This window comes from Labeo rohita, chromosome 15 (genome assembly GCF_022985175.1).
Source record: "Labeo rohita strain BAU-BD-2019 chromosome 15, IGBB_LRoh.1.0, whole genome shotgun sequence".
Taxonomy (NCBI): Eukaryota; Metazoa; Chordata; class Actinopteri; order Cypriniformes; family Cyprinidae; genus Labeo; species Labeo rohita.
Genome location: NC_066883.1, coordinates 17,478,057 through 17,504,058, shown reverse-complemented (window position 1 = coordinate 17,504,058; position 26,002 = coordinate 17,478,057). Strand labels below are relative to the sequence as shown.

The following is a 26,002-nucleotide window of genomic DNA, read 5'->3' as shown; positions in this document are numbered from 1 at the left end:
CAGTTAACATTTTTAACGTTAAAATGTTCACCTGCAGATTTCCAACTAAATGGACCTGAAAGCTTTTATGGACATTGCCGGATATTCCTCTACTAAGACTTAGCAATACCTTCCGCCGGTCCTAAAACACTATAGATCACTAGAAGTCAATTGTCCCAGTTCTTTAAACTAGGTCGCTTACGTCTTTTTTCGGATGGGCATTTAACTGGAAAAGGACATAGTGTAGTTTTCTTCCACAAAGTACTTTCTCCAGTTCACTTCATGGTCCTTTTACTTCAGAAAGATACAGGCTAGTTGTAATGGTTTTCCAGGTAGGTGATTTTGCCCGCAGGATTGTTCCACTGACAGCAAAAGCTGCTGATCATGTACTTCTTTAATGCAATTCATGTACGTTTATCTGCGTTTATCATTTATCATTATAATGAAGTTGTTTAAATTATCTGGAGATTTGGCAGTTGGGAATATGTGACACTGAAGGCAACGACATGTCGTTTGAAATGCTCAAGGTCTGCAGCCTTGACATTGAATTGATGCTTTATTCTTTTGTATCATTCTGTATACGTTTTGCTTTGATTATCCTCACTATTCCCCTGAGTCACATTCCATCTTTGATGTAAATGTAGTTTACATCTTACAAATCCTTTAGTGACTCATTACTCTTTATTAACAGAAAACAATATACAAAGCGAAAGTATTTATAAAGCTGTAGAGACTTGGATGCCTTAATAAGAGCTTTTAATTACATCTGAGGCTTCTTATGTTGACCTAAAGCATGCTAAAATTTAACAAAAATAGCTAAATACATGTTGGCGCTCACAGGAGAATTGATTTCCCCCTCTAATCATGGAATCCAGATTAATTAGTGTGTATCTATTAACACCCTGTCTGCATTTTTTAAGTATAGCATTCACAGTGGAATATTGCTTGCAGGTGTAGTTCAGGCAGTGCATTTAATTCGTTGGTGGAGCTAATCAATCTAGTCCAGCTAATTGCATGTTTGCTTTTTAGTCTGTCTCTAGTTTTAAATAGTGCTCTTCACCTGTTTTCAATTTCCAGGCACTGAATTATGATTAGAAATGCTTTATGTGATTGAAACAAAAGGATATGTTTATAGATCAACACCCTTAGAATATCAAATCAATCACTGCTCTATGATTTATATGATCATCCTAAAAATGTGATATAGAAACCTTGCACACTTTGTCAGATGTGTATTAATCCGTTGCGAAAAAAAAAAAATTGTGAAACAATACAAAATAGAGTCTTCAATCAGTGGGGATGATTTGTTGTCCTCTCTGTTCTTAAAAAGAGAAGAAGAAAGAGTAAATATTGGGTCTATCCAATCCTGAGACTACTTAAAGAGAAAGGAGAGTTCCACCTCCTTATCAAGGAGTTCGGATTATCAAGGAACACCTTTCAAAATGATTGCTACTAATACAAAAAATGCAGAAAATTGAACATATATTATATATATTTTAGTATCATTTTCAAGCATAATATTGCCAGTTACTTTGTCCATTTTTGGATAAAATGTATTTGCGTGTCTCCAAGCAACATTCCTGAATGAATCTGAATTTTGAACAAAAAGATGTTTGAACAAATCAGTTGAACGAATGATTCATTTACTCCATTAATGTCATTTGTCACCATCTACTGGCAAATGAATGTAAACTGCAGAAAAGAGTAATTATTATAGACCTCCTTAGTTTAAATCACATTGTGCAATTATAAATTGTTAAACATACATATCATAATAATACTAATATTTATTTAATATTAATTTTATATAATAATATTAGTATAATATCATAATGGGAACACTTTATAATAAGGTCTCATTTGTTAACATTATTTAATGTATTAACTAGCATGAACGAACAATGAACAATATATTTATTACACTACTAATCATTGTTTGTTCATGTTAGTTCACAGCACATTAAAGGAGAAGTCCACTTCCAGAACAACAATTCACAAATAATTTACTCACCCCCTTGTCATCCAAGATGTTCATGTCTTTGTGTCTTCAGTCGTGAAGAAATTATGGTTTTTGAGGAAAACATTTCAGGATTTTTCTCCATATAATGGACTTCATTGGTGTTCCGATTCTGAACTTCCAAAATATAGTTTAAATGCAGCTTCAAAGGGCTCTAAACGATCCCAGCCGAGGAAGAAGTTTTTTTTGTTTTTTTTTTCGGAAATTAAAATTTTGCGTTCACGACGTTGCGTACTATTGAATCACTAGTGTTTACAAAGTGAACGCGCAAAGTCTAAGAAAATGCAAGTTTTAGGAGAAAATAAGAAAATTTCGCCATACTCAGTACACAGACGATGAACTTACACGTGATTCGTAGTAATGTTTGGATCATTTTACCGGCTCGAACCTTTGAGTCTTGTTCAGCAAAATGAACGAATCTTTTTTCGAGTCATTTCGTTCATTTTAGCAAAATATAATTAAAATGTTATGTGTTACTTCCCTAACACATTTACTGCTTACACAAACGTTGATCACACTACAAACAAGACAAAACTATAATGCTATAAGAAACAGAAAAGATTAATTCATTGTTTACCTGGGTCTTTAGTCTGTGATTAGCTCACCTCACCTCCTATCAGACAAGTTTTCGGGTTTGAGTCATTCGTTCATCACGTGACAGCCCCATAAAATGAACGAATGACTCGAAAAACCCAAAGAAAACAGATGAACTAATTCCAATACAGAACCTAATAGGATGTTACGTATGCACGACTGAACGAATCACTCCCCGAGATGACTCATTCTTCCCGATTCAAATGAAAGATTCATTCAAATGAAAGAATCGTTCAAGAACGACCCATTACTAATTTGTAGCATCATGGACGCGCATCCCAGAGCCTGTGCTACACAAGCTTATGTGCTTAAAAAGTACACAAATTTTTATTTTTCGAACAAAATGACAGATTCTAGTTTCAATAGATAAGACCCTTCTTCCTCGGCTGGGATCCATTTAGAGCTGCATTTAAACTGCATTTTGGAAGTTCAAAATCGGGGCACCAATGAAGTCCATTATATGGAGAAAAATCCTTAAATGCTTTCCTCAAAAACCGTAATTTCTTTACGACTGAAGACAGAAAGACATGAACATCTTGGATGACAAGGTGGTGAGTAAATTATTTGTAAATTGTTGTTCTGGAAGTGGACTTCTCCTTTAACTAATGTTAACAAGCACAACTTGTAATTTTAATAATGCATTAGTAAATGCTGAAATTAACATTAAGCTTAACAAATGCTGTAGAAGTATTGTTCATTCTTAGTTCATGTTAACTAATGCACCTTATTTTAAAGTTTTATCTTTATAATAATATTACTGTAATAATATGATATCACAATGCATTTGTATTAGCATTAGTCTTAATCACGTACATTACATATATGTTCATGTTTGTAGCAGATGATTTCTTTGAAGTTCAGGCTGTTATGGTATTTTATTTTTGCATTTGCCGTACACCCCTGACAGACTCTAATGTGTGCGTTTAAACCTTTAAAACCTGCACCCTATGTGCTTCCACCTACATCTAGGTTGGCAGTGCTGTTATTTACCGCTCTTTTTAACCAGCGTCTGTCCCAGTGGGAATTGTGTGTGTTTCAATTACAGTCACTTGATGTTCTGTGCGAAGGCCTGTTGGGAGAGAATAAGTATCGACACAGACCATGTCCAGCATTAACCTCCATATTCAGGCTCCTTTGGGAGATGTTCTCTCAGCCAAACTCATGTAACATTCCAACGCAAATGTAGACTTGGAGTCACAGCGTGCCACATACAATCGTATCTGTTTTTTTTCCTGACTGCCTCAGACTTTGAATGACTACAGCTGTTCTGTAATGTTTGATATGAGGCCAAAGTTTCTGTCAAGACTTCTAATATGAAGTATGAAAGCTGTGTACTGTATATTTGACAGTATTAGACGGCCTTTCAACCGCTTTAATTTCTGCTGCGACAGCATAATACGTTTGACATTGAGAATAGGATTGATATACCACATAAAGAGAGCCACTGCATGTGTTTAAGGCTTTTCATACATTAGCATAGATAATTTATCATGCATTCAAAGGTTTCTCGTTTTACTAGGTCAGAGATCACTTTAACATTTCGTAATATTTTCTAAATCATGATTTTTACTTTATTCCTACACAGGTGATCAGTGTATCTTTTCTTACTCTCATGTCACTTCCAAACGTTTTCTTCTGTGGAGCAGAAAAACATTTTTTTCTAGATAATGAAAGTTAATGGGCTCCAGTGTTGAAGAAAAACAGTTCTTCTGTTTAAACAGTAAACAAATCTACAAAATACACTCACCGGCCACTTTATTATGTGCACTTGTTCAAGTTCTTATTATCAAGAAAATCTAATCAGTCAATTACATGGCAGCAATAATGCATTTAGGCATGCAGACATCGTCAAGACAGCCTGCTGAACTTCAAACCAAGCATCAGAATGCAGAAGAAATGTGATTTAAGTGACTCTGACTGTGGCATGGTTGTTGGTGCCAAATAGGCTAGTCTGAGTATTTCAGAAACTGCTGATCTACTGGGACTTTCACATACAGCTATCTCTAGAGTTTAGAGAATGATCAGAAAAAGAGAAAATACCCAATGAGTGTCAGTTCTTTGGGTGAAAATGCTTGTTGAAGACTACAAAGGGTGCTCATTTTAGCTAAAAACAGGAAACTGAGGCTACAATTCACACAGACTCACCAAAATTGGACAATAGACGAATGGAAAAAGGTTTCCAGGTCTGATGGGTCTCGATTTCTCCTGTGACAGTCAGATGGTAGGGTCAGAATTTGGCACAAACAATATAAAAGCATGGATCCATCCTGTCACAGCTTGCCTAAGTACTGTTACTGACCATATCTATCCTGGTGAAGGCTACTTCCAGCAGGATAACATGCCTTGTAACAAAGCTCAACTCATCTCAAACATGTTTCTTGAACATGACAATGAGTTTACTATACTCAACAGTGACCAGAAATCAGTCCAACAGAGCACCTTTGGGATGTGGTGGAATGGAAGATTTGGATCATGAATGTGCAGCTGACAAATCTGCAGTAACTATGTGATGCTATCATGTCAATATGGACTAGAATAGTTGTTCCAGCACTTATGCCATGAAGAATTAAGAAAGCTCTGAGGGCAAAAGGAGGTACTAGCAAGGTTTACCCAATAAAGTAGCCAGTGAGTGTATCTTCTTTAGTGTCACATATAGAAAGAAGGTCTTTTAAGACCTGTATTAAGATAACATAAATAATGTCTCTTACTGAAATATATAGTAGAAAACCCATGAAAGATTTACACCACATTGTTTTGTACATATTTTGAACTATGGGGGTGCTATTATTATTTGATGATGTGAAATGGTTGCACTCGGTGAGCTACTGGCGCTACCTGTTGCTATCTTTACACAACTCAGAAAAGAAAATACTGATGCAATGACCACATTGAGTGGCTTTTGGAGAAGCGATGTAAAACTTCCCGCACGTTTATTAATAAACCATATAAATCATAATGAGCCTTTCATTGCCTACATAGCCTAATAAGTGCTCAAGCACACACAAAAAAGCAGATAATTATGAATGTGTCAGGGGAAAACTGCAAGGAGACTGCATTAACATTTTAGTAATGTATTGATAAACTAGTGCTTCTTTGTTTTCTTCTTAAGAGATGAAGTCAGCAACACTGGCTTGTCTTCTTTGCAGTAGTGATTACATAATCTGAGAATATTTTTTTCTGTTTGAATTGGTTCTATTATAAGTAGACATTTCACTCTCTGTAGATATATTTTTCATGCCTTTAAGACAAGTATACATGGAGTTTCGCGCTCAAGTTCACGGAGACAGAGATGGAAGAAAGCGTGTTTGCTTTCATTATTTTACAAAAGCGCAACGTTTCGATGTTATTCTGAGTGCACACAAATAAACATAGAGTCTTTACAGATTCAAAAGATGGATTACTTGTATCTGTATGACCAAAAATGAAGGGGTATTTTAAGAGCAAGTGACCGCAGCGGCGTCTCAATCATGCGGTGAGCGCGCTACTATTCAGCTTCCACACTCCGCACAGACAATTGAATATTGCACATTTTTCTAGGTTAACATTAAATTGAGCTGTCATGTAAAGTTGCTACTACATATATCTTTTAGATGAAAAGCCATATTTGAGGTCGATAAATGTTAGGTGAGCATATACCAGCCGTTAACGATCTGTCCGTCACAGACTGTGTGACTTTGCCAATTTTTCTGCGACTAAGCGACTAATACATTTTTGGTCTACCAAGCCTCTTCTCATCGACTAACGCTTAGTTGACTATTAGGGGGCAGCCCTATTATTTTTCTAGTTGTGTTGTGGTAAAAATAGCAACAGCTCAATGAGTGCAACCATTTCACATCATTGAAATAATGGCGCACCCCATAGTCTAAAATATGTAAAAAATGATGTGGATCATTTACGTTATATTAGGCCATTAAATATCTTAAAGGAAAAGTCCACTTCTAAAACAGTGATTCACATATAATGTAATCACCTCCTTGCCATTCAAGATGTTCATGTCTTTCTTTCTTCAGTCGTGAAGAAATTTATGTTTTTTGAGGAAAACATTTCAGCATTTTTTTCCATATAATGGACTGGTATGGTGCCCCGATTTTGAACTTGGCTTAAAACAATCCCAAATGCGGTTGTAAACAATCCCAGCCGAGGAAGAAGGGTCTTATCTAGCGAAATGAACGTTTATTTTCATAAAAATAATACAACTTATATACTTTTTATTCTGAAATACTCATCTTGCCTTGCTCTCCTTAAACTCTGTGTATTGTGGCTCAAGACAGTTATGTCAAAAAACTCCAATCATATTTTCTCCGTCAACACCCTTAACAAAACCGATTTTGAAGTTACGGGAGAACATGAGATGGGAGTTTTTCGACATACCCTAATTGTCATGAACGGGAAAAAACAGTCCAGGAAGAGCAAGACAAGATGAGCATTTGACATTAAAAAGTATATAAATTGTATTATTTTTATGAAAATAACCTATTGTTACGTTAGATAAGACTCTTCTTTCTCGGCTGTGAACATTTACAACCGCATTTGAGATCATTTAAAGCCACATTTAAACTGCATTTTGGAAGTTCAAAATCGGGGCACCATATCAGTCCATTATATGGAGAAAAATGCAGAAATGTTTTCCTCAAAAAACAATTTCTTTACGACTAAAGAAAGAAAGACATAAACATCTTGGATGACAAGGGGGTGAGTATATTATACATGAATCTTTGTTTTGGAAGTGGACTTAATAGTCTTATTACCCAGTTCCCTTAATCCACAGTACTTAGTCAAAGGCTGCCAAATATATAATATAGTAGAAAAATTAGTCAATTCCCATGCTGCATTTGTTGAATATGTTTAAAATCAGAGTTCATTCAATCAGTAAAACGTTATTGGCTTCATGACAATCACAGTCACTGAGGTGGTCTCACCAGCAAACAGGTCTCTTGGTGTGATTTTTCACCATAAATAACAGAAAATAAAGACAGGTCAGCCTAACTCGTGCCGGCTCAGCTCAAACCTGGACCATTACCCAGAGATTCAACACATTCAGCATTGCTGAGAGACTGTGGAACAGAGCCAATGGGTTTTATGAGGACACGTCTCGCAAGTGTTGTCAGGACAATCCCGCTCGCGATAAGTACTCGTATCGTCCATTTTCTCACCGCGTGATTGGAATTTCATATTTCCGTCCTTCACATACAAATGGAAATATTGCACGTCCAAACACATTCGCATCTCGCCGCTCATAACATCGAGCCAGGAGTCACCCAGCCTGCAAATTGCCCATGGAAAATTCTTGTTTGCTTGACTATTATGCATGCCACATCCTATTCAGACCTTTGTGTTGGCCGTATCCCCTGCATGCACAATTTCAGCCACGGGACTATGACATTTCCAAAACCCGTCTGCAATCGGTCACGGCGCACGAAATCCCTGAAATATTTTCATCAGGCCGTGTGTCTCCCAGCATCTACATTCAGAGACATTATCCTGTCCTTGATGTTTTATCATTAGTTGGGAAGTGTTTGGGCTCCTACTGAGATCTTTTGATGGAGCACAGACAATAAAGTGATGGAGACAGCCAGCCAATTTTGCCTGCTGCGACTGTTCCCCAGCAAGGCGCCTGAGTATCTGTGCTAAAAAGTGGAATGATAGTCACATCGCACAGCCACAGTACAATAGCTCGGCCGCATTTGCCAGCGCCCCATTATTCCGCTGATTGTGCGATGGCTGTATCCAATATGACTGTGTGTTTATTAATAAATGATTCTCGTAATGTCATTTTCTCTTTCTCCCGTTTTCATACTCGCCGCATGATTGGAAAGCTGCCTGAAAGATCTGAATCACATCGAGTGCTTTTTGCAGGGTGCAGGACCTCCTTGGTTTTCTTCACACTGTGTGTAATTCCCATTCGGTTTTCAGATGCAAACTTTAGGACTGACCATCCGAGCGATGAAATCGGATCCGTTTGTTTTGGCCTTGTAAGTCAATATCTGGTACATCTACATCAGTTGCTGTGGTAATGATGTAAGCTGCAGCAAGATGCCTTGAAATTTTCTGACACAACATCTGAGAGCAGCTGTCAGTGCGGAAGGAGAGGACGGAAAACTGGAAATGTTGCCTCTGCTCACGTCCATCACTGCAGTGCTGAAATCAGACGGCACATTCATGCAAATGTTGCTGATTTATTCGCTCATTCATTATACAGTGCGTTTGGACCGCTGCAGACTGTATTGCACACTTTTGTGTGACGTTGCGTACATGTCACATCCCAAATAATGGAAAACGTCGATCGGATGCGTTCCAAAAAAGTCTGATTTTAATCGGATTGGATGTGGTTTGGATGGCTTTGTAAACATGGGATTTCATGTGGGCTTTTTCGCTGTTCAGTCTACAAACAAAACAACTAAACGGATTTGAGTCAGATATGCCAAAACATCGGATTTTTGCTGCCTGTCTGAACAAAGCCTTTGGCACAGTGTGTTTTGTTTAATCACACGGCCGGTGTCATGCCCATTCAAATGCAGGCTTTACACTATTGCTTGGACGTCTAATTCTATATTTCTTAAGCCATTGTATTCTATTGTTGCAGGTAGTAAGCCCGTCTTATCAATTCAAGTCATTTTCTTTACATGTTTCTTAGATTACATTTGATCATATATCTATAGCTGGCCAATTTGCCTTAAGCTATTTCAATAACACCGTTTTGTAGGGAAAATGCTTTATACAGTAGTCAGACATGCAATTTCATGTAAAAGCAAAATGACAGGCTATTTTCTTTTCAATCAAGGATAGTTATGAGCTGTAGTCTGTCGCGGATATTCTTTAGTGCATTTACACTTGGTATTACAGTATATCTCAAGCGTGAATTTAATAAAAGTCTCAATTACCCATGCAAAATGGAAAACTCAAGTTATACACTACCAGTCAAAAGTTTTTGAACGGTAAGATTTTTAATGTTTTCTGCTCACCAAGCCTGCATTTATTTGATACAGCAAAAGCAGTAATATTATGAAATATTTTTAGTTTTTAAAGTAACTGCTTTCTACTTGAATATATTTTAAAATGTAATTTATTCCTGTGATCAAAGCTAAAAATTTTCAGCATCATCACTCCAGTCTTCAGTCTTCAGAAATCATTCTAATATGCTGATTTGCTGTTCAAAAAACATTTTTATTATTATCAGTATTTTTAAATGGGTGAGTACATTTTTCAGGATTATTTGGTGCATAGAGAGATCCAAAGATGAGCATTTATCTTAAAAAAATGTATTTGTAACATTATACACTATACCATTCAAAAGTTTGGAGTCTATATATATGTGTGTGATTTTTTTCAGCTTTGAGGAATAGAAAGGTCAGAAGAACAGCATTGATCTGAAATAGAAATCTTTTGTAATGTTATAAATGTCTTTATTATCACTTTTGATCAATTTAAAGCATCCTTACAAACACACAGACACACAAACACGCAGGCTGGTCCCCACAATGTAGCAAAAACAAGTACACACACACACACACACACATCTACCTAGCTGTTTTCAACATAATAATAAATCATTTTTAAGCAGGCAATCAGAATATTACAATGATTCCTGAAGGATCATGTGACGGCATTAATGATGCTAAAAATTCAGCTTTGAAATCACAGGAATAAATTGCATTTTAAAATATAATCAAACAGAAAACAGTTATTTGAAATAGTAAAAATATTTCAAAATTGCATTGTTTTTGCTGTACTTTGGATCAAATAAATGCAGGCTTGGTTTTCAGAAGAAACTTCTTTAAAAAAAAAAACATTAAAAATCTTACTGTTCAAAAACTTTTGACAGTAGACTTTTGGTAGTGTATATTAGATCAGAGGTTGCACAAACTGAGTATGTTCCATGTTTTACCAAAAATTAAAGGGATACTTCCCCAAAAAATGAAAATTCTGTTATTAATTACTCACTCTCATGTCGTTCCAAACCTGTAAGACCTTTGTTCATCTGCAAAACACAAAAAGATATTTTTGATGAAATCCGAGCGCTTTCTGACCCTGCACAGTCAGCAATGCAACTGACAAGTTCAAGGCCCAGAAAGGTAGTAAGGACATTATTAAAATCGTCAGTGTGACATCAATGATTCAACTGTAACTTTATAAAGCTACGAAAATACTTTTTGTGCACAAAAAAAACAATTTCTTCTCTTCCTTGTCAGTTTTCAGCTCACGTTCACAACAGTACCACGCATGCGTGTGGATGGCAAATTGTGAATAAAACAAAAATGAAAAGATTTCTGAAGGATGATGTGACACTGAAGACTGGAGTAATGATGCTGAAAATTCAGCTTTATCATCACAGAATTAAATGACATTTAAAATTTAACTTGTAAATTTAAAATTGTAATAGTATTTTTGATCAAATAAATGCAGTTTTAGAGAGCATAAGAAACTTCTTGGGATTGTGTATGTGCTTCATGGGATAGTAGTTTATCCCCTTATTAAAACACACATTCTTGTACACTTCCCTTTTTGTCTAGTTTTCAAATACATTTTTGTTTCAAATCAAAGTTTGTAATGTTTTGATTAATCTCAGAGCTGGCTGGTTTGGTTCACGTCTTTGAACTCTTTGACGAAGATTTAAAAAAAAAATCCCTATGGAAAAAAATGAATGGAAAAAAATATTTCCGGAACCAAGACGGCTTAACAAGTGGGCAGGCACTGTTGCGCTCTATTGCATTTCTCACTTTAGAAACATTCCCACAGTAAAAGGATGCTAATAAGGCTTAGAAGTGAAGAAAATGGGAGACAATAAAGTTTTGAATTGCCCCTGCAAGGATCTGAAAAGAGAAACAGGATATTGTTCATTAAATTGGACATCCAGATCATAAAAGAAAGAACAGCATGTTGGAAAATGCACAAATCATTCCATCAAAATGACAGATATTGATCTGTTTTATGTAAGCTGCTGCTTGCGGCTCAGGCTAAAATACGGATTAAGAAAATAATTTTTTTCTTCAGTAAATGTGGTCAGGTTTGTGATTTGATGACAAAAAACATTCCCAGGTGTAAAGGGGATCTTGGTAAAGAGAGGTTCCTCTTTCTTTCAGATATCTCTATCATACTAACATGATGGCTTTTGTGACTTCTCTCTTTCATTTAATACCTCTTATGTGTGTTTTCATTTTCTCCATCTAGATGTTCTCACCACAACCCCCCCACCCACCACTACCACCATCAACGCTTTCCAAGGTACAGTATCCCATTTGAGCTGCAGGGTTCTCACTCCATCTCACCCTTTTTTACATTTTTCCTGTGTCTTGCTGTGCTTGTGCATCTGGGTGTATGTGCGTGTGAGAGAGTGTAAGTACGCCGCTGATGCATGTTACTGTCCATGAGCTAAAACAGACAGCGGGAAGAGGGTAAAGTGCAGGGGCTCGTGCGGAGGTGGGTGGGCCGCCCTAATAAGATCTTGACGCAGATAGTGGACCCGGTGGCCTTGCCGTCATTGTCACTTGTCAGGTTGTGCTTGTCAAATCCTTTTCTGTCACTCGCCTGATCTTTCACCGTAGAGATTCATTTTGGAGCGAAAATCTTATCAGGATCTCGGTGTGTCTGTGCCTCAGATTACGATTACAAATATCCTCTGCCTTCCATAAGAATGACATCAACACATCCTTGAAATGCTCTGATGGATCGTACACTGTAAAAACATTTTTTTTTTTTTGAACTTGTAAATAAAACCAAGATTACACCGCCCTGCATCATATTTGCTAAATGAAATCCAATACTCGTTTCTTACTAATTATAGGGTGCTGATTCCAAAAATAGTGTCTTATTTGCTCTAGCACATCACGCTTTCTCACAAAATATGATGTATTTTGTAGCAGTTTTGCTTTCGACAATCTTGTGTTTATCATTTAATATCCAGAAAGCTGCCAGAAACACATGATTCCTATCAGTTTTTTGAGCCAGCTTACTAATATTTAATTTTCAGCTGATTTTCACATGTACACTATAATTGATTCTGAAGACGTTATTTTATGCCTTATCCTGATTTCACGGTCAGAACTATGGCCAGTAATGGAAGAAAATACAAACGTGCTACATCTCTAAATGTTTCACTATATCCAAACAGTGACTGAAAACAACATATTTTTGAAGAAAAGGTCTTTGACTGTAAATGGAGCATTTGAAGATATTTTTCCATGATAGAATGATAGATAGAATGATAGAACTATAGATAGAACAATAGAAAGAAAGAAAGAAAGAAAGAAAGAAAGAAAAATAATGCATAGGTGCATAGGAAATACAGTACACAGAAAAAGAACGACAGAATCATAGATAGAACGATGGATGGATGGATGGATGGATGGATGAACAACAGGTAGATAGAACAATAGAAGAAGAAAGAAAGAAGAAAGACATTATATATATGGTACAAAAATAGAACGATTGATTAACAGAACGATAGATGTGTGGAAGGATGGAACGCTCTAGTCAGTACACAGAAAAAGAACGATGGATGGATGGAATGCTATATACGGTACATAGAAAAAGAACAGTAGAACAATAGGTAGAACGATGGATGGATGGATGAACGGATGGAACACTATATACAGCACATAGAAAAATAGAACGACAGATGGATGGATGGATGGATGGATGGATGGATGGAGATGATGGATGGACAGACGGACGGGTGGGTGGTTGGGTGGATGGAACGACAGAACGATTGATAGAATGGTGGGTGGGTGGGTGTATGGATGGAATGCTCTATACGGTACATAGAAAAAGAAGGATAGAATGATAGAATGATGGATGGATGGATGGATGGATGGATGAACAATAGATAGAATGAAAAAGAAAGAAAGAAAGAAAGAAAAGAAAGAAAGAACGGTGCATAGAAAAATGGAACGATAGAGCAACAGAGAAATGGATGGATGGATGGATGGATGGATGGATGGAAGGCTATATACAGCACAGAAACAGAACAATACAGGGATGGATGGATGGATGGATGGATGGAACGCTCTATACGGTACATAGAAAAAGAACGATAGAAATGATAGAACGATGGATGAACAATAGATAGAATAATAGAAAGAAAGAAAGAAAGAAAGAAAGAAAGAAAGAAAGAAAGAAAGAACGGTTCATAGAAAAATAGAACGATAGAACAACAGAGAGATGGATGGATGGATGGATGGATGGAAGGCTATATACAGCACAGAAACATAGAACAATACAGGGATGGATGGATGGATGGAACGCTCTATATGGTACACAGAAAAAGAACAACAGAACGATAGATAGAACGATGGATGGATGAATGAACAATAGATAGATAGATTGATAGATAGAAGGAGAAAGAAAGCACGACAGAACGATAGACAGATAGATGATAGTTGAAAATAGAAAGAAAGAAAGAAAGAAAGAAAGAAAGAAAGAAAGAAAGAAAGAAAGAAAGAAAGAAAGAAAAAGAAAGAAAGAAGACATTTATGGTACATCGAAAAATAGAATGATTGATTAACAGAATGATAGATAGACAGATAGATAGATAGATAGATAGATAGATAGATAGATAGATAGATAGATAGATAGATAGAATGCTATATATGGTACATAAAGAAAGAAAGAAAGAAAGAAAGAAAAAGAAAGAAAGAAAGAAAGAAAGAAAGAAAGAAAGAAAGAAAGGAAGAAAGAAAGAAAATTATATAAACGGTGCATAGAACGATAGATAGATGCATTACTTGCCGTTTCTTCATAATTATTTGTAAAATTTACTAGCAATTTCTGAGTGAGCACAATTTTGACACTTACTGACGAATTTTTTTTGTCAGTGCATCGACGGTGGTTTATTGTGTTTTTTCATGAATGTTGTCATTATCAATTTTTCAATAGCTGTTTTATTCTGATCCTAATGAGGTTTTCTTGAACTCTTAAAATACTCTACCAATCCATGTTTATTAACATGCAAAGGAAAGCTCAGGACTAGGAATTCCCAGCAAATAATCAATGGCAGGTAATTGGTGCTATATAGAAATGTAATACATTTTTGATGAGCTAGCAAAGAGTGAGAAAGGATAGGGTGCACTCTACTATCAAAAAAATCAATTAAGCCATAATGTCTTGCCGAAACGCTCAGTAGCTTTAGGGGGTGACATTTAGAGATGATTGCCATTTATAACACAAAATAAATGGCTAAATGGAAGCACCGATAGTGGCACCTTTAACAGATGCCGCACTTTCCCCTCTTTCTCGAAATCGTCATGCACGGCGAGTAGGAGCGTGATAGTGTCAGCCTTTCAGAGGAATCATCTACGCTCAGGACTTTTCTCTGATCATCAGGCTGAACTAAGTCATGTCTGGTTTTCGCTCGGAAGAGCCGTTCTCTTGTGTTACTTCCCGGGCCTAACGTCTCCGCATGCAGAGTAAGCATGTAAGAAGTTTATTGGTGTAACCGTCTTAACCTCGGATTACCGTTCGAGCAGAACTTGCTTTCAAGCAGACACGGCGGGTAATCCACTCACGGTGAGTACAGGAGAACTCAGGGGACCTGCTAGACATCTGAAACAGTCACTGCATTTTATCTGATATGCAGTCTGGTCTTTAGGGTCTGTGGACGGCTACGGCTGGCGAAACATGACCCTGGGTCTTGCGCGTTTAGTCTGTGGGTGTGAGGGGTCGGCTCAGGGGGATTGGAGCTGCTGTGGATCAGCAGATATTGATAGGTACATGTGAGTACCAAGCTGGTTTTTGTAACAAGTGTGGCATACAAGTGGATATATTGTATGAACTGCATATGGGACAGCCTCACAGCATTTTGTTGTATGTTAGATCAAATAAATGCAGGCTTGGTGAGCAGAAGAGAATTCTTTAAAAAAACATTAAAAATCTTACTGTTCAAAAACTTTTGACTGGTAGTGTAGATAAAAGTACAGTCAAAATATTTTGGTACAATATTCTATATAAAGTATAACCATAAGGTATTTAAATTACATCTAGGAATTTACATTACATTTATGATCATTTTTATGCTGTGCTTGTAATGGTAATGTAACCATTTGTGTATATTTAATCATATAAATATAATGTAACAGCAGGGTCATAGCCATTATTTCAGATGTGAGGAGGACAGAAATTCATATGTAATTATTTTTATTTAATTTTATAATTTAATTTAATTTAATTTAATTTAATTTAATTGATCTAATTAAAAATTTAAAAATAAATAAAAAAATAAAACACTTGCCTTATCTCTTACTTAATCTAATACACTGCTGGACAACTACAAACACTTTTTCCATTTTTACCACAGAATAAGACAGAAAATATATTTGATCGTTTTTAAATTGTTATACATTGTGTCAGTTAACACTGCATCATTCATACACTGTACTATATTTTTTACTTGAGGATGCCTTGGAAAACACACATAAACCATTTACTGTCATTTTATTGTCTTCACGTTCATCAGTCAAAATGTTTCTGCTTTTTATTCAGCTTAGCTACAGCACACATCATAGGTTATTATTGTCTTTGAGTCCGTTTTGGACTTTGAGCGTGATTAATTCACACTTGTCTTTGAAAACCTCTATGTATAAAAGGTAAAAAAATGCTGCAGTGAGTGTGCAGTTATATTTTGTCTTTACTAAACTGTCTCCATCAGAGGTAATGTTGCACCCACACTTGCTCTTGACATGCCATTCTTGTGGGAGGGTCTCTCAAGATCTGCGCTAGACCACTGGCCAGGCCTGCGAGTTTAGTCTATGAGTATGAGGGGTCGGTCAGCATTATTTGATTTTGAGGAGATTGGATCTGCCATGGATCAGTGATTAATATTGATAGGTGCAAGTGAGTGCCAAGCTGGTTTCCGTGAAAGGGCAAAAAGTGTACCATCCAACTGGATATATGGACGCCCTGCTGGGTATTGATGAAATATAAAACAATGAAGACAGCTGAGCTCCAGATCAGGTGCGCCTCAGGGCGGGTCTATATTTTATAAGGTGGTGTCAAGTCTGAGCAGGTTTTTTTTGTTTTATTTTTTCCATAAAACTGCTGCTAGACGTGAATGCACATATACTCATCAGCATCTGTAGCTGTTTCTCTTCTCTCGTTATCCGGTATCGCCACCTCAAACTTTGCCGTCCTAGACATCTCCTCCATGAATCTCCCAAACAATCCAATTAAGAGCGAAGCGTGGAGACAGGCAGCCGGACGCATCCGATTGTTGACTCAGTCACTTTTAGCAGCTTTGTTTTTGCGACAGGACGACGCAGACATTTAAAGGTTACCAGATTTGCTTTTAAACCCTTTGAACAGACAACAGATGATGTGTCCTTGCTCCATATGTAGACATCAGCAATGTTTTCCTATATAATGAGTTCCTCCTCAGAAATTTTTCAAGGCCTATCCAATATGTCCTGGCTGAGCTCACTGTGCCTGCAGGTAAAGCGGAGGGTGCTGGGCTCATGGATCTGTCTGCTGAGCGTCATTTATGCAGCTCTGCGTGGGAATGATGGAGTTGCTGCCGGCCAAACAACACACTGAAGACTTTGTGTATCATTAGTCTTAAAACAAGCTCTCCAGCTTTGGCTGTGATTTAATTTGTCACCACGAATGTACTGCGTTCCTTCCCACCTTACGATCTTCTTTCGCAACACAATGCCAGGGAGGGCTAATTTTAGACCTTTCGTACTGTTTGTTGACTTGAGGCACATAGTATCTTGTTTGCTAGCATTGTTGTCAGCTGCATTTATAATATGTGAGCTTTCGGCTGCTTAGCTGACTTAAGCACGATGCACGGTGTACGATTTTGGAGACAAACTGGGGCATTCGTTAAAAGATGGCAGAATAGGCAGTATTTGATCGTGACACCCTTACTGATGAATGATTCAATGCCTTTAATTGCGATAAACTGTATCCATACAGATTCCCAGATGCACAAGCTCTTGATCTGATTATTTCTGATTCATTTTGATTCTGACTATGCATTCAAATGCAGTTTAACAGATTAAACTGAAAAACAGCTCATTTAATCAAATGATGTAAACTTTAAATCACACTTCTAATATTATACATTAAATAATAATGTATTTTATCAAAATACTTCATCACTGAAAGATGTTCATTCGTAAGGGCTTGATTGATTCATTGATTCATTTAGTGAAGGATCCATATCAGACTGATTCAAACTAGGGGTCGACCGATATGTGTTTTTCAGGGCCGATGGCGATACCGATTATTGCAGATCAAGCAGACCGATAACCGATATTTTGAACCGATATATGTCTGGTGTAAAAATGAAAACCCATGTCAAAATTAAAAACAACAAGGCCGTTGACAAAAATTCTTTTAATGCTTTTAGATTATTGTATTGGCAAATTGGTTTTTAAAAATGACTGATACCAATAACCATTAAAATGCTTAATACCGGTGCCAATAATCGGTCGATTACCAAGTAGGGGTCAACCAATATGTGTTTTTCAGGGCCGATACCGATTATTACAGATCAAGCAGACCGATAACCTTTATTTTGAACTGATATATATGTGTGGTGTAAAAATGAAAACAAATGTCAAAATTAAGAACAACAAGGGCTTTGACAAAAAAAAAAATTATTTTAATGCTTTTAAATTATTTTAATGGCAAATCGGTTTTGAAAATGACTGATACCAATAACCATATAAATGTTTAATATCGGTGCCAATAATCAGCCAGACCGATAATCGGTCGACTCCTAGTAGGATTTAACCATTATGTGTTTTTCAGGGCCGATACTGAAAATTACAGATCAAGCAGACTGATAACCGATATTTTGAACCAATATATATGTCTGGTGTAGAAATGAAAACAAATGTCAAAATTACCAGTAACCATAAAAATGCTTATTATCAGTGCCGATAATCGGTCGAGCCCTAGAAGGAGTTAACCAATATGTGACTCTAGACCACAAAACCAGTCTTATGTTGCACGGTTATTTTTGTAGCAATAGCCAAAAATACATTGAATGGGTCAAATTTATTGATTTTTCTTTTATGCCAAAAATCATTAGGATATTAAGTAAATGTTCCATGAAGATATTTAGTAAATTTCCTACTGTAAATATATCAAAACTTCATTTTTGATTAGTAATATGCAATGCTATGAACTTCATTTGGGCAAATTTAAAGGTGATTTTCTCAAAATTTAGATTTTTTTGCACCATCAGATTCCAGATTTTCAAATAGTTGCATTTCAGCCAAATATTGTCCCTTTCCTAACAAACCATACATCAGATGGAAAGCTTATTTATTCAGCTTTCAGATGATGTATAGATCCCAATCCAAGGAAATTTACACTTATGACTACACTTTGACAAAAAAAAATTCTTTTAATGCTTTTAAATTATTTTAATGGCAAATCGGTTTTGAAAATGACTGATACCAATAACCATATAAATGTTTAATATCGGTGCCAATAATCAGCCAGACCGATAATCGGTCGACTCCTAGTAGGATTTAACCATTATGTGTTTTTCAGGGCCGATACCGATTATTACAGATCAAGCAGACAGATAACCAATATTTTGAACCAATATATATGTCTTGTGTAAAAATGAAAACAAATGTCAAAAATAAGAACAACAAGGACACTAATAAACAAGTCTTCTAATGCTTTTAAATTATTTTATTACTGGCAAATCGGTTTTGAAAATGACCGATACTGATAACCATAAAAAGGCTTAATATCGGTGTTGATAATCAGTCGACCCCTAGTAGGAGTCAACCGATATGCGTTTTTCAGGGCTGATGCCGATACCGATCATTACAGATCAAGACTGATAACCGATATTTTGAACCAATATAGATGTCTGGTGTAAAAATGAAAACAAATTTCAAAATTAAGAATAACAAGGGTTCTGACACAAAGTTCTTTCAATGCTTTTAAATTATTTTATCAGCAAATCAGTTTTGAAAATGGCCGATACCAATAACCATAAAAATGCTTATTATCAGTGCTGATAATTGGCCAGACCAATTATCGGTCGACCACTAATTCAAACAGTTAATCCATGAGTCTTTTTAACAATTTATTAAATTATTATTTCATGGGTGTGACTAAACTCATTGTGCTGTAAGTTTTAATTTGATTCACATGCTCTCAATTGCATTTACGAATCAATTTGAGTAGATTCTGATTCAGATCTTTGCATATTTTAGTTTTTATAAAATTAACAAACTATGCCAAAACTATGCAGTTCAATGTCTTTTATCAGAAACTGCTCAGAAAACTAAGGTAACTTTTAAATTGCCTTTCTTGTGATTCTGTTGATCTGATTGTTTCTGACTCATTTTGATTTGATTCTGATTCTTTTGTGTATAATTCAGTTAATAATGAATTTTAAGCCCATTTTGCTTACACAGGAAAGAAATTCTCTTTTTTAAATGAATCAAAGAACTTCAACTTTGAACTAACTATTATTATTTTCAAAAATGAACAACAGGGCCCAAACTATGCATTTAATTGCTGTTTAACAGATAAAGTCAAAAACTGCTCATTGAACCAAATGAAGTGAACTAAATCTTATTTCTGATATTATACATTAAATAAAATGTATTTGATCAAAATGCTCCATGACTGAAAGTAATTATAATTTGATGTTAATTCAGTAAATTCAGTTAATTCTGATTCATTCATTGATTAATTCAGTGAAGGATCCATCAGAAGGATTCAAACGGTTAATCCATTAGTATTTTGGAATGATTCATTAAATCATTTATTCATAAGTGTGACTTAACTGGTTGTTTTGATTTGATTCACACACTCTTAATTCCGTTTACGATTCAATTTGATTAGATTTAGATTTAGATCTATGCATGTTTTTTTTTTTTTTTTTTTTTTTTTTTTATTAATTTTTATTCAATTTATTTTAACAGAAACTGCTCAGTAAACTAAGGTAACTTTTAAATTGCCTTTTAAATTATTTTTTATGTATTTTATTAAAATATTCCATCACTCAGAGTAATGATAACTTGATGTTCATTTAGTAAGCATTCTGATTGATTCAGCTAGTTTGATCATTAAAGGAACCCTCAGAATAATTCAAACCGTAACTTCTGAGTTTTTAAAAGATTCATTCAATCATTTATTTGACTACATTTGCGCCATATGCTCTGATTCAAAAGAGTTGGTTTCTAAGAGTCATTTGCTCATTAGTTAAACAACACTTGAAAAGCCCTAACGAACTAATTGCATTGTGATTAACTGTAATGAATCTTGCAGCGAAATTAAGTACAGACTGTGTAATGAACATTGATACTAGCTTGTCTGTACGATATGCAATATAAATATCTGCTTATGTATTTTGTTCTGTTTCCGTTTTGAACATAGTAGTATAAATACCTTGAGTTTGCTTTGAATAACCAGCCCACAAGTTCACTCTTTCATCAAGCCATGACAGAATTCAACATTAGCACAATGGCTTGCTTGAGAAGTGTCAGAATGTGACACAGTTGATAATGTAAAACGCCCAGTCAACCCTGTCAATTGCGACCAAAGCCCTAAGACTGACATGAAAGAAGGTTGATGTCGCACAGTCTGCTTTGGCTTCTACCCAAGATCTCACTGGGCTCATATTGTACAGTCTGACAAGCAACAAATGCAAAGGACAGGAAAAAAAGTCACACAGTGTGCACTTGGCTTTAGACAAGACAGAGTCTATTAAAGGCTTTTTTTTTAAAAAAAGAAATGCACAGCAGTGCCTCATTATAAGACATCATTCACTGTAACAGCGTGGTGTCACGCAGTAAGCTTCACAGTAGCCACATAGAGTAAATCACTGTGAATTCCCACCAGATGCAGTTGTACTAATCAGATGTGAAAACACTGTACCAGATGTTGCCTTTGGTCACCCCGTATGAGCTCCTCAGAGAAGATTCCTCTGTTGATTTTTGGAGAACAAAGAACGGCATCAAATGCGAAAAATGCCACAAACCGTGCGGCCTCTTTCTGAGCCGAATCCACTGTGATTGCTGTATGCGGAGTGACGGTTAAAACCCCTTTGCTTGGATTTTATCCTCCAATGCTCTCATTAAATGATACATGTAGACGTTCTGCATCTATCTATCTATCGTTCGTTTTTTTGATCATTCTGTCTAGTGTTCTATCTATCTATCTATCTATCTATCTATCTATCGATAGTTCTATGTAGTGTTCTATCCATCCATCTATCTATTTATCTTTCTATCTAGTGTTCCATCCATCCATCTATCTATCTATCACTCTGTCCATCTATCCATCCATCCATCGTTCTATCTAGTGTTCTATCCATCGCTCTGTCCATCTATCGATAGTTCTATCTAGTGTTCCATCCATCCATCTATCTATCTATCTATCTATCTATCTATCTATCTATCTATCTATCTATCGCTCTGTCCATCCATCCATCCATCGTTCTATCTAGTGTTCTATCCATCGCTCTATCTATCTGTCGATAGTTCTATCTAGTGTTCTATCCATCCATCCATCCATCCATCTATCTATCTATCTATCTATCTATCTATCTATCTATCTATCTATCTATCTATCTATCTATCTATCTATCTATCTATCTATCTATCTATCGCTCTGTCCATCCATCATCCATCGTTCTATCTAGTGTTCTATCCATCGCTCTATCTATCTGTCGATAGTTCTATCTAGTGTTCCATCCATCCATCCATCTATCTATCTATCTATCTATCTATCTATCTATCTATCTATCTATCTATCTATCTATCTATCTATCTATCTATCTATCGCTCTGTCCATCCATCCATCCATCGTTCTATCTAGTGTTCTATCCATCGCTCTATCTATCGATAGTTCTATCTAGTGTTCTATCTATCTATCTATCTATCTATCTATCTATCTATCTATCTATCTATCTATCGATAGTTCTATGTAGTGTTCTATCCATCTATCTATCTATCTATCTATCTATCTATCTATCTATCTATCTATCTATCTATCTATCTATCTATCTAGTGTTCCATCCATCCATCTATCTATCTGTCCATCTATCTATCTATCTATCTATCTATCTATCTATCTATCTATCTATCTATCGCTCTGCCCATCTATCCATCCATCCATCATTCTATCTAGTGTTCTATCCATCGCGCTATCCATCTATCAATAGTTCTATCTAGTGTTCCATCCATCCATCTATCTATCTATCGCTCTGTCCATCCATCCATCCATCGTTCTATCTAGTGTTCTATCCATCGCTCTATCTATCGATAGTTCTATCTAGTGTTCTATCTATCCATCCATCCATCCCATCTATAGTTCTATCTAGTGTTCTATCTATCTATCTATCTATCTATCTATATATATATCTATCTATCTATCTATCTATCCATTGCTCTGTCCATCTATCCATCCATCCATCCATCGTTCTATCTAGTGTTCTATCCATCGCTCTATCCATCTATCGATAGTTCTATCCAGTGTTCTATCCATCACTCTATCCATCCATTCATCCATCCATCCATCTATCTATCATTCTATGTATCTATCTATCATCTATCGTTCTATGTATGTATGTATGTATGTATATCTATCTATCTATCTATCTATCTATCTATCTATCTATCTATCATCTATCATTCAACAGTTTGATCATTCTGTCTAGTGTTCTATCCATCCATCCGTCCATCTATCTATCTATCTATCTATCTGTTTTTCTTTTCATCTAATCAAAATAGTAATATTTGCTTTTTGACTGACGTAAGTTTACAATATATCCAAATATATAATTCTCCCCTACATTTTTTCTTTCTAGTTGCATATCCTTTTTCAATCACATTATGAAAGGAGGTTGTGAAGTGTGTTGATGACATCTCTTTGTATAAAGTGTATTGTTTCACATTCTATATTGCACAGCATGCAGTATGCTAAAACTCCATTTCAAACATGCCTGTGTTTCTTTGTTTATATTGACATTGAGCGGCCCCCTTTGGGCTGGACGTCCAACACAACCAAGCAGACCACCAAGATCATCTCGCCTCCCAGTCCCCTACCCTAAACCTTTATACACTGCTGTTTGTGAAGTTGCGTCGTGTTTGTTGTTTCATTGCATCGGTGGGCTTTGCCCAGTCTGTGTTTGTTGTTTGTCCTGTTTATTTTCATCTCATCTCTTTTTGCACGCTCTTTCCTCATACCTGTCTCTTCCCTCCTCTGCCCTCCTCATGAGCCCAGACAGCCCAGCGTGCTCAGAGCCGCTACCCCTCCCGCATACATCTGAGCTGCCTCTGCGCTCCTGCTGCTCCTGCTCTTTCATGTCCGCTCTCATAGCCCACATTAATATCACAGTCTACCGTCATGCTGCAGTCATACATGTGCGAGAATGTCACTTTGCTTAAACACGCTGAGATGAAAGCCCCGCAAATCAATTCAGTACAGGAAGCTCGTGCTTTCAGTGGGGAAAATAATGGGCGAATGAACTGCCATCAGGGGCTGATGAGAAGACGCGATGTGCGATCGTGCCGCAGTGCGTTCGCAGGGGGGAAAACGAGCCACCTCGAGTGCATGTGCACGACCGTGTTTTGAAATACTTCAGGTTTGTTGTGTACGGGGAAGATAAGCGATTATCACATGTCTTGTAATTTCCCTTCATGCATAATGGCGAGCTGTAGGAGGCCACGTTTAAAATCACAGGCTTCAGTGAGTTTTAGGCCTTTCATTATCATCTGCATATATACATGAGTGAAAAATAAAAAGTCTGTGGTAGTGAAAATTCTGAATTTAAGAACTGGATGAATGACAGAAAGATTAATTTAAATTCTCAACACACAACAGAGTAATTTCATTATTTTCAAATTATCTGTTGTGTTAATATGTGACAAAACAATATTTCATTATGAATGTTCATAATGATATTATTATGTTATAATATAATATAATATAATATAATATAATATAATATAATATAATATAATATAATATAATATAATATAATATAATATAATAATGTGTTTGTATGCATATATAGAGAGATACGGTACATAGAAAAATAGATATGCATATTGCTACAGTTTACAGTGGGCCATGAACTAAAGACAAAGAGAAAATCACTCACTGCTCTTGTCTAAATAACTATTGTAGCTTAAATAAGAATCTGTGCATAATAAATTCATAGAGTAAAGACTCAGCAGCATTACTTTTTATTACTCAGTTCCTAAACTGGTGTTAAAATGATTACACTAATGTCAAAATTACATTTTTATGTAATGCTAGAGTAAAAAAACTACCGGTCACTTTCAGAAGTTGCTGTGGGGGTGCTTTCTGAAACATGAAACATGTATGCTAATTATATTAGATTCAGAATCAGAATGAGATTGTTCGCCAAGTGTGCACACTTAATACATTCATACATATACTGTAAATAACCATTTATATATGACATAAGATAGTTATAGAAGTTCACAGAATTGACTCAGTAACAACTGAGTAAAACTGTTTCATCTGAGCATTTAGATGGCACTGGCACTTTAAGCATTATCGCATATCGAATAGTGCATTATTTAATGAGTTATCGCATTTTTCTTCAATATCGCACAGCCCTGATAGTTAGATGATATGTACGGTACATAGATAGATAGATAGATTGATAGATAGACAGATAGAACTATATAACGATATAACGATAGATGGATAGATGGATGGATGGATGGATAGATAGATAGATAGATAGATAGATAGATAGATAGATAGACAGACAGATAGATGGATGATATATAGATGATAGAACGGTAGATAGAATGACAGACAGACAGACAGACAGACAGATAGATAGATAGATAGATAGACAGATAGATAGATAGACAGAATGATAGACAGACAGACAGACAGATAGATAGATAGATAGATAGATAGATAGAATTATAGAATGATAGCTAGAACAATAGATAGAACGACAGATAGAACGATAGAACGATAGATAGATAGATAGATAGATCTCTTTCGGTCGAACACACGAAAATGCTCGGCAGCCGAAAATTATATATTAATATATATTAGCATCCCTATATATTAATATCTCCTCCATCTACAGAATGATTAATAGTTTTTTTTTTTTTTTTTAAATACATATATTTATATCAAATATTTAAAATGTACACACATACATATAAAGTAAATACATTATTCATTGAATATATAAACATGAGCGTTTTCAGTTTGGTTACGCTGTCATTCTAGCACAGTAATGTTTTGTGTGCGAGTAGCACACTATTCATTAAAGTCTCTGCATACTTGGTTTTAATTGAGGTTTCTTTACCGGTGTCAAACAGCACACCCTCCTTTTGGTTTTGTCACTGGTACGTGAGACATTTAGCCTTTCATTCTCGCAGTTTATGCTTTCACACCCCAAGTGCACTTTTCTCTTTTTTGATAAGTGTTTTATTTTCAATCCCTAAC

At 35.9% G+C, this 26,002-nt stretch overlaps 1 protein-coding gene across 3 annotated transcripts in view; it reads left to right on the top strand.

The window, feature by feature from the left end:
• Nucleotides 1–26,002, top strand: part of cadm1b (cell adhesion molecule 1b) — a 245,438-nt gene that overhangs the window by 191,414 nt on the left and 28,022 nt on the right. For 2 of the 3 annotated variants that reach the window (XM_051129480.1, XM_051129478.1), the window contains one exon: nucleotides 11,759–11,812. The exons of the other annotated variant lie outside the window; for it this stretch is intronic. In XM_051129480.1, coding sequence (XP_050985437.1) covers nucleotides 11,759–11,812 — 54 coding nt within the window. The remainder of the gene's footprint in view (nucleotides 1–11,758; nucleotides 11,813–26,002) is intronic. 3 annotated transcript variants of the gene reach the window in all.